At 42.1% G+C, this 9,430-nt stretch overlaps 1 protein-coding gene across 4 annotated transcripts in view; it reads left to right on the top strand.

Moving 5' to 3' along the window:
- Positions 1–1,096: 1,096 nt before the first annotated feature.
- ERG (ETS transcription factor ERG) overlaps positions 1,097–9,430 on the top strand; it is a 96,707-nt gene continuing 88,373 nt past the window's right edge. For all 4 annotated transcript variants that reach the window (XM_041487750.1, XM_041487748.1, XM_041487747.1 and 1 more), the window contains exon 1: positions 1,097–1,184. In XM_041487750.1, coding sequence (XP_041343684.1) covers positions 1,146–1,184 — 39 coding nt within the window. In that variant the 5' untranslated portion in view covers positions 1,097–1,145. The remainder of the gene's footprint in view (positions 1,185–9,430) is intronic.

Here is a 9,430-nt window from a genome sequence, read left to right as displayed (position 1 = left end):
GGTGTACAAAGATCTAAATGGCGATACCTTTAATTGCACTGTTTAGTGCAATTTATGCAAATTAGGCTTGAATAGTTCATAGATGGTTCCCTCATTTCACTGTCTCTGGGGCAAGCTGCAGCTCAGTGTTAGCAAGGCAATATTTACCTAAATCAATAGGTAAAAATGCAGTTTGATGTTCAAGTTAGTGAAGATGTGAGAGCAGATAATGAAATTTTTAAAAAAGCTGATGCTGAGAAAAATTACCGTTTCCCTGATAGTGCCTTGCTGCTTTAAAAGTTGAGTTCAAGATCATGGGCAAAAAGAAACCTCTTGTATGAAAAATCGGAATTTCCAGTTTTTTAAGAGAGAACAGAGAAAAAGACAAGATTACTTCAAATGATGTTTGTGTTCACACATTTTCCCACATTTTCTAATTTTTTTAATTTATTTATCCCACTTTATTAGCAGTTGTTTGGTGTTCAAGTTACTGAGTAGTACTCCACATTATTCACATTAAAAACTGTTGTTATTTTAAAGAGCTTTCATGGTTTTCCACCCCCTACACATGCAGACAAATGCACCCCACCTGCCCCAGCGCCTCTGCACTCGATTACTGGACATGGATAAGGGATTCCAGAATATCCCTGCTCTGAAGTGCTGTTAATTGAGGGTCTGGACCAGATTTGCAGCTCTTGTAAACGGGCACAGCTTCAGTGAAATGGTGCTTTTTTTCTATCAGCTGCAGAACTGTCCCAGTCCTGCTGTGTGTTTCTAAATTGGGAAGAATGGCTTGTGGAAATCTCTGATATCTTGGGTGAATAATGGGGCTGGGCAGGGCAGAGCATGTCCCAAGTTCTTATTTTGGGAAAACTGTACTTTATGCAAATAAAGACCATTTTTCCATGAAAATTTCAGAGCTGAGTGTTTTATCCTCTGCATGAAGTAAATCCTCAACAGACCCTATGGAAGCAGAAGTGTCTTAGAGCTTCAGCTGTGCTGAGTCTCAAGGAGGTCTGGGGAAGGAAAGATGCTTATCAGTCTATAAAAAGAGATTTCTATTGAAAATAAACATTTAAAGTATAATGATATGCCTTTTGTTTCTCTGGTTATGCAGCTGCCTGGGGATCTGAGCTCCTGGTAAACACGTTGGCCTGTTAAAGGACATGATTCAGACTGTCCCCGATCCAGCAGCTCACATCAAGGTTAGTTTCCTGTTTATTGTGAGTCCTCAGATGTTTGGAGAGCCATAAAATTAGAGAATATGTACACACACCACAGCTTTTCTTGCATGTTTATAAACTGTGCTACTGCCCAACATGGCCTTTTTTATTCCTCAGTATTTACATGCTATTGTCTGAGTCAGCCCTGCAGTCTTTGTTGCTGACACCTGTGTGATCTGCTATGAAGCACGTGGATATTTTAAAGACAACTTTTTCTAAAATTAACCCTCTTTGATCATCCTTTAATATTTGGTGTGTTTGATAAAATGTACCTCCTTGAAAACTACTGGATTTCTATGTCTCTGATTATGCTCCACAACATCCAGTGGAAAACATTAAATTCAACTGCAGAAGGAAAATGAACATAATGCAAAAATTCAGATCCAAACAAGCATCTCTTACATATATTCATTGCAACATTTAAAACACCTTAAAACCAGCATTGGTTTGCTGTGTTTCAGAAGGAAGTGTTTGCTTTTACTGTATTGTGACTATTATTATTACTATTAATATTATTACTGTGGTTTTCTTATTCTTCTTTATGGAACCTGTGGGACCTGGCAGATGCAGATGTTGCAAAGAACAAGTAATTTTGAAGTATTGCATACAAATTTCTCAGGAATTGGAGTGATAGGACAAGTAGCAATTCATTCAGACTGAAAGAGAGGAAATAGTTGAATATTGGGAAGAAATTCCTCCCTGTGAGGGTGGGCAGGCCCTGGCACAGCTGTGGCTGCCCCTGGATCCCTGGCAGTGCCCAAGGCCAGGTTGGACACTGGGGCTTGGAGCAGCCTGGCACAGTGGAAGGTGTCCCTGCCATGGCAGGGGGTGGCATTAGATGACTTTTAAGGACTCTTTCATTCTTTCTGACTGCCTTTCTGTCTGGTTTTTTTTTTTAAGTTATATTTTCTGCAACTTCTTTCATGGAGTTTCTTCTCAGCTGGCTGCCTTCTACCAGTCAGCAGCTCTCTCTAGAAAAAGCTCCACTGTACAACTTATTTTTAACTGAAGCATAGAATAAAAATGAAATATTATTTTAAACAACTCCCTTTTTCTGTAAAACTCAGTGAATGAAAGAATCTCTCTCTCTCTCTCTATCCCTCTGTGTTGTTTTTGGGTCATGTTTAGTTACTAGGATGAGTTGCAGTAGTGGGAGAGCTCGTTCTTTCCCCCTCTGCAGGTTTTCCAGACCCAGCACTTCCACAACCTTCTAGTCCTCAGTTATTTTTATGGAAAGAGCAGAAAAACAAATCCTCCTCCCCTCAAAAAATTGAGGTTTTGCCTCAATATTGGTTACAACCAGTAAGACTTGAAAACATTGAAGGGGATTTAGTACCTCTTCATGCTGTTTAAATGCCCACAGCAACAGAAATAACATAAAGAATAACTCAGTTCCACGTTTTCTGCCAAAACTGGTGCCCAAAGAAGGTTTTTGTAACCACAGGAGTTAGTGGGAGAGAGCAAGGCTGGGTATGAAAGTATCTTATTACAGCAAGAGAGCTGCATAAAAATCTCTGTAATGGTGTGTTCAAGGGAATGTTAGGAGCCTGTTCTTAGCAGAGCATCACTCCAAAGTTGCTGTTTTATTGAAAAAGGGTGTGAGAAAGGCAATTACTTTAATGCTGTGTTTGAGGTAGGAAAGCTGGCCAACTCCACTTCAAATCCTTCTGATTTCTGTTTATGTCATTAGGGCCTGCTGTGGTCTAAACACATTCTTTGGAAAGCAGCCATGGATGCTCGGGTCATTTCGGCTTTAAAAGTGGACATAGCTGCATTCTTTAAAATAAAAAAGGGATTAAAGTGGTGCAGGGGATGTGGGAAAGCCTCTTTGGTGTGGTGGGCTTTCTGTCTGCACTGGTCACAGCTCTGGTGCCCCCAGCTTGAGAAGGACATGGAAACAAGTCCAGAGGAGGCCACAGAGTTGATAAGAGAGACTGGAGCACCTATGGAGACAGGATGAGAGGGTTGGGATTTTTCAGCTTGGGGAAGAAAATGTTTTGTGGAGCCTTCACAGCACCCTCCAGTGTCTGAAGGGGCTACAGGGAATCCAGAGAGGGACAATTCATCAGGAACTGGTGTGACAGGATAAGGGGAATGGCTCCAAACTGCCCCAGAGGAAATTTAGGTGAAGATATTAGGAAAAAATTCATCCCTGTGGGGGTGGGCAGGCTCTGGCACAGGGTGCCCAGAGCAGCTGTGGCTGCCCCTGGATCCCTGGCAGTGCCCAAGGCCAGGTTGGACACTGGGGCTTGGAGCAGCCTGGGACAGTGGAAGGTGTCCCTGCCATGGGACCTTGTGATTTTGGTCATGACCTTGTTTTGCACAAAGCAAAGAAACATTTGATGTGGACAAGAAAAAGGATGGATGTTTTTGGATTTGCATTTCCAGTTCAGCAAAATAGGGGGAATTCTGACCCTGATCTTTGGGCAGATTCACACATTGAGTGCCTGTAAGAGAAGTGAAATAAATGAGCCTCATCACAATTTTTGAAATTGTGACTTTGTATAGGCATGACTGTCATTTACACACACTTTAATGTGATGTTTTTGTTGTTCTGTTACCATTAAACTCCAGTTCTTACAACCATAGTGACCGAAAAACTCCAAAATGCTGCCTGAGTTTTGCGTATTTTATTTTTAGAGATTTATGCTTTGTAAATACTGACCTTTAAATAACCTTGTATTTTTTTAAGGGTTAAATTCTGCTTTTGAAGGAGGTCAAAAGTTTTTGACTTTAGTTAGCTTGTGCCATCACTGTGAGGGGATTTTGTGGAACCAGTTCTTAAAAAAACAAGTTCCTGCCTGGGGAGGGAGAGCCAAAGCCATGGGATGGAAAAAAAAAAAAAAAAAAAGACTGTATTTATCAGTAACGGTGTCTATCCTGGGATAATGGGTGTGATTTTCATTGGATCAAGGCTGCTGGAAGATTTGGTCAGTTCCAATTTAGTTATTCTGATTTTTCTGTTTGTTGGTGATGATTTTGAGATGTGGGATGAAGAGGTGGGTGAATGGCAGCAGCTTGTGGGTGGCACGCTCTGGCTTTTCATTGCAGAAGGTGAAGAATGGGAACAATTGACACCCCAGACAGCTTAATCAAAGGGGACATTCTTGATAAAAAATTCTCCAAAGGCATCAAACATTTCAAGCCAGGCTCAGCTGGTCTGTGTCTGTACAACCTCATTTGTTCTGTGGGTGTAACTAAGGTTGTTGCCTCTGTCAGTTTTGGGTTATCACATCTGGAAGCTGTTCCTGATACTACAATGAACTAAAACTTGGTTTCTTTGAAGAAATAAAAGAATTATTCCATAGCAGTTTCTGAAAACCACTCCTGAGTGTAGAACTTCTCTGCCTGGGTTGTGGTGGCAAATCAACATTTCCTTCCACAGCATCCCATACTCCTGCCTGGGGAGGGAGAGCCAAAGCCATGGGATGGAAAAAAAAAAAAAAAAAAAGACTGTATTTATCAGTAACGGTGTCTATCCTGGGATAATGGGTGTGATTTTCATTGGATCAAGGCTGCTGGAAGATTTGGTCAGTTCCAATTTAGTTATTCTGATTTTTCTGTTTGTTGGTGATGATTTTGAGATGTGGGATGAAGAGGAAAAAAAAAAAAAAAAAAGACTGTATTTATCAGTAACGGTGTCTATCCTGGGATAATGGGTGTGATTTTCATTGGATCAAGGCTGCTGGAAGATTTGGTCAGTTCCAATTTAGTTATTCTGATTTTTCTGTTTGTTGGTGATGATTTTGAGATGTGGGATGAAGAGGTGGGTGAATGGCAGCAGCTTGTGGGTGGCACGCTCTGGCTTTTCATTGCAGAAGGTGAAGAATGGGAACAATTGACACCCCAGACAGCTTAATCAAAGGGGACATTCTTGATAAAAAATTCTCCAAAGGCATCAAACATTTCAAGCCAGGCTCAGCTGGTCTGTGTCTGTACAACCTTATTTGTTCTGTGGGTGTAACTAAGGTTGTTGCCTCTGTCAGTTTTGGGTTATCACATCTGGAAGCTGTTCCTGATACTACAATGAACTAAAACTTGGTTTCTTTGAAGAAATAAAAGAATTATTCCATAGCAGTTTCTGAAAACCACTCCTGAGTGTAGAACTTCTCTGCCTGGGTTGTGGTGGCAAATCAACATTTCCTTCCACAGCATCCCATACTGCTGCTGGAAGAATCACAAAATCTGACCTCAGAAGTCCTTTGCTGGGCAAAGAATATTGGATTTCAAAAAGAGATGCAACTGGATGTACCTAATCTCTTGTGTTACCGTTAAATCTGATTTTTTTCTTTTTGAAGTGGTATTATTTGTTAAGGAGTATATTCTGGGTCTGTTATAATCTGTTATTTTTCCTGGAATTATACAGTCTCTAAATAGGATCCAAGACTTTGTTATGCTGGGAGGTTTGTATGCACAATACAATCTCTGCCTGACCAGGCAGGGGGACAAGAAGGGAAGGACAACAGAATTATTAGTATTAGTATTAGTATTACTATTAGTATTAGTATTAGTATTATTGTCATCCTCCAGGATAAGGAGGATAAAGCCTGGCTTTTACCCCCACCTCTTTTTGGGGTCTTGCCTGAGCCAGAAGCCTGGTCCTTGTGGATTCTTTGCATGGCTAAAGCACTGCTTTCATTGCTTATGAAGTGATATTTGGGCAGCTCGGCTGGGAGTGAGAGCATGGAAATCGGAGCCAAGGATACAAAGAGCTTGGCCCAAAGCCCCAGCTGAAGTAAACTGAGACCCACTGCAGCCTGGATGAGGAGGTGATCCACGAGGAGCATGGAGTTCTGCTGAATCACAGCCTGCCACCAGGTGATAACATACTCCTATCCCTTCCAGAAAATGTGGAATATCTGCTCCTGATAGCTGCCCAATGAGCCACCCCTCCTCCAGGGATGAATCAGTGATGACCCCATGGGCAGAAGTCCTGCAGTGGCCTCTCTCTGGGAGAAGGTGCCTTTAGCCCCAGAGCACAGAGGTGAACAAGCTCCTGGACATTTCCTGGGCTGCAAACTGGGACCTGCAGCTCAGGGATAACTGCTGCCTGCTTCATGAGAGATGTGGAAAGGTTTTAGTATCAGCAGCCCCCAAAGCTGAATAGTTGTAGCTCCATCCCCTTTTCTTACCTCTCACTGTGGACTTCATTCATTATCCTGGTGAAACTTCAAAAGCTCTTCCCCTGTTTTAGTACTGACAGGGTAAAGCCACAGTTTGAGTTTCACTGTTCTTCCTTCTCATTGTGCTGGATTAGAGCCCCTAAATCTTGTTTGAATGATCACCACAGCTTACTCTGTGTCCTCAGAAAATAAAGTTTGGATGAGTTTATAAAGAGAGTTTACTGTGGATGTGGGTGGCACTCCTCCCTCTCCTCTTGTGCTCACTCAGAGCTCCCACACTGCCAGGATTCAGATTTGCTGTTCCATTTCCCTCTTTGCTGTGTCAGCACACATCAGTTACCTGTAATAATGCCAGAATCACTACTGGATTTGAACTGTCGAATCCCTTCCTAGGCAGAAATTGTGATTCACTTCTCAGCAGCTTAAAATTCTGGATGGTAACCAAATGATTGCCATAGAGTTCCAGTGAGTAAATTCTTCCTGCTTTTTAGTTTTTTTTTCTTTGCTCTTGAACCTCTACCTTTTCTGTCTGCCTGCGCAAATACCTCCTTACTAAAGGAAAAGAGAGATAATGGCTTCTGTGTGCTATAATTGATGAACTTTCAGCAATTCGGAGCAAATCCAAGATTGCTGCCAACAACCAGATGGAAAACAGTGTTAATGACATGTTCAAAGAAGAGTATGTTATTTTGATAGGGATGGGCTAGAGACTTTAATCTCTATTGTTATAGGGACTAATGGCATGGATAATTCCTTAAGTGGGGCCATTTTTAAACAAAAATTATCTTCTTCATAAGCAGGAAAGAGCAAACTAAAGAGTACCAAATGCATTTTCAGAGCTCTGGCTGATAGATGTGCTTTACACGAACCCTTTGTTACATGGAGTCGGACGTGTTTAAATCTCTTTTCTGCAGTCTGCCAGACACTTAAAAGTCTGGACATTTCCACTGGTGATGGGGAGAAATCATAAAATGGATGGTCTTGGAAAGCAGAGCCAGGGTGGGAAGCTGAGGGTGGGGAGAAGCTACGAGAAGAAGTTGGGAAAGATGGACAAGACAAACTGGAAGAGGAACAAAACTGATTCTACTTTGGGGACACTGAGAAAGAAGATCCTCCTGTTCCTATTGCTCTGCTCTGGAGTGGGACTGAGAGTTCCCAAATCTCAGCCTGTAAAGGTCTCTCAAGCCCACTGCCAAAATATTTGCGCCCTCTTCCTCAGGTCCTGCCCACCCTGGCATGTGAGGTCAGCAAACCCACGAGCCCAAGTGTCTAATGCTGTTTTGTGCCTCCAAGGCTGTCATTTTTCTCTGTGGCTTCATTGAGATCACTGAAGGGAAGGGGTGTAAGGAAGTCTGGCTCTGGAGCAGCCTTGGGACTCTCTAAAGGATTGTGTCCTTCTTCCTTGAAAACTTGGTTACAGAAACCACTCACCCTGGACTATCCTTGCACAGATCTGTGCAATAAAGATGTGTGAAGATTATCTCTGAGCAAGTCAGAGATTACTCACTTACTTACAGAGATTACATACTTACTGTATGTTTAATATACACTGCATTTGTATTTTGCCTTCATCTGGCCACAAATATCCCAAGCAGTGGGTCATTTGTCACCTTTCCTGAGGGATGATTCCCCATGACTCGTTATTGTGAAGCATTTCCTCATCCTGAGCTACTTTGCAGGGATTCAAACTCCTTAATTTCACACTGACTTTGCTCCTCCTCACCTCCCTGAAGTGGGAGATTTATAGGGGGAGCTGAGGGGAAGTTGCCAAGCACATCAGTTCTGCTCAGGGTCCATTTTGGGTGGTGGGGATCAGGCAGCTTTGCCCCTCAGCTCTGCATCCAGCCCTGCTTTCTGCTGTCCTGCTTGTTTGGTCACAAATGGGGTCATAAACAACCACTTTGTTACACTTCTGGTAATGCCTTGTAGGGCTGAAAGGCATTTTCCAGGAGCTGCTGCTCCGGCAGCCCAGACAGGGATAAATGATTCTCTTGGACTTGGTGATGTGCTTCATCTGTTCAAAAATTAATTTCTTCTCTCTCTCACTCTCCCTGCTCCTGCTCTCTCTCTTCCTTCCCTTTTTAGAAAATCTCATATTTCAATTTGTTCTAAGCCCCATCCTCTTTAAATCTGAATTTTTACTTTGTTATTTCCTACCCATATTCTTATCTCCTCAAGACACTTTTGGATTATTTCCCCAATCCTGTTGGTGTCCCAAAGTTGACTTTGGGGTGCAGTATCTTTGGCTGATGTGTTGTTTTATCCCCTTCTTTAGATTGTTAATACAGACATTACCTCATAAACAGTTATGGGCATTTGATTAGATACCTTTCACCAACTTGCTATTTTATCATTTGCCATAAGTCTTTCCCCGTTGTTCTGTAGGATATTTTCAGATTCCCAGTGTTCTTTCCCAAGACAGTTCAAATTCTTTTTGTGGAAAATCTTCGGACATTTCCATACATGTTTAATTAGAAAGAGAAACTGATTCTGTGCAATATGTGTTTTCCTAGTGCAATTTTGTTTATTTATCAAAAAAGTATATCTTGTCCTCACCAAGAAGAGCAGGAAGGGTCACTGCTGTGCCCCTAAAATCCCATATCTGTGTGGCCAGTGAGTTCTGTTCCCCAGAGGCTCTGTAGTGCTTTCTTCACTACCATGTCCTCCTCAGAAATTCAGCTTTTTCTGCCTAATAACCTATAGATCCCAAATGTTGCCCTCCAGATTTACAGCAATATTTAAATTCAACTAATATGGGTGACTTTTACTGTGAGATATAAAATCCCAGAATATTTTGGATTGGAAAGGACCTTAAAAATCATCCAATTCCACCCCTGCCATGGCAGGGACACCTTCCACTGTCCCAGGCTGCTCCAAGCCCCAGTGTCCAACCTGGCCTTGGGCACTGCCAGGGATCCAGGGGCAGCCACAGCTGCTCTGGGAAGCCTGTGCCAGGGCCTGCCCACCCTCACAGGGAAGAATTTTTTCCTAATATCCCATCTCTTCTACATCTCTAGGCCCATGCTTCTGTTGCTTCCAGTGTTTTTTTTTTTTTTTTTTTTTTTTTTTTTTTTTTTTTTTTTTTTTTTTTTTTTTTTTTTTTTT

Source organism: Pyrgilauda ruficollis, unplaced genomic scaffold, assembly GCF_017590135.1.
Source record: "Pyrgilauda ruficollis isolate IOZ18807 unplaced genomic scaffold, ASM1759013v1 scaffold84, whole genome shotgun sequence".
In the NCBI taxonomy this organism is placed as follows: Eukaryota; Metazoa; Chordata; class Aves; order Passeriformes; family Passeridae; genus Pyrgilauda; species Pyrgilauda ruficollis.
The sequence above is the reverse complement of the archived record's forward strand: the minus strand, read 5'-3'. Positions and strand labels throughout refer to the sequence as shown.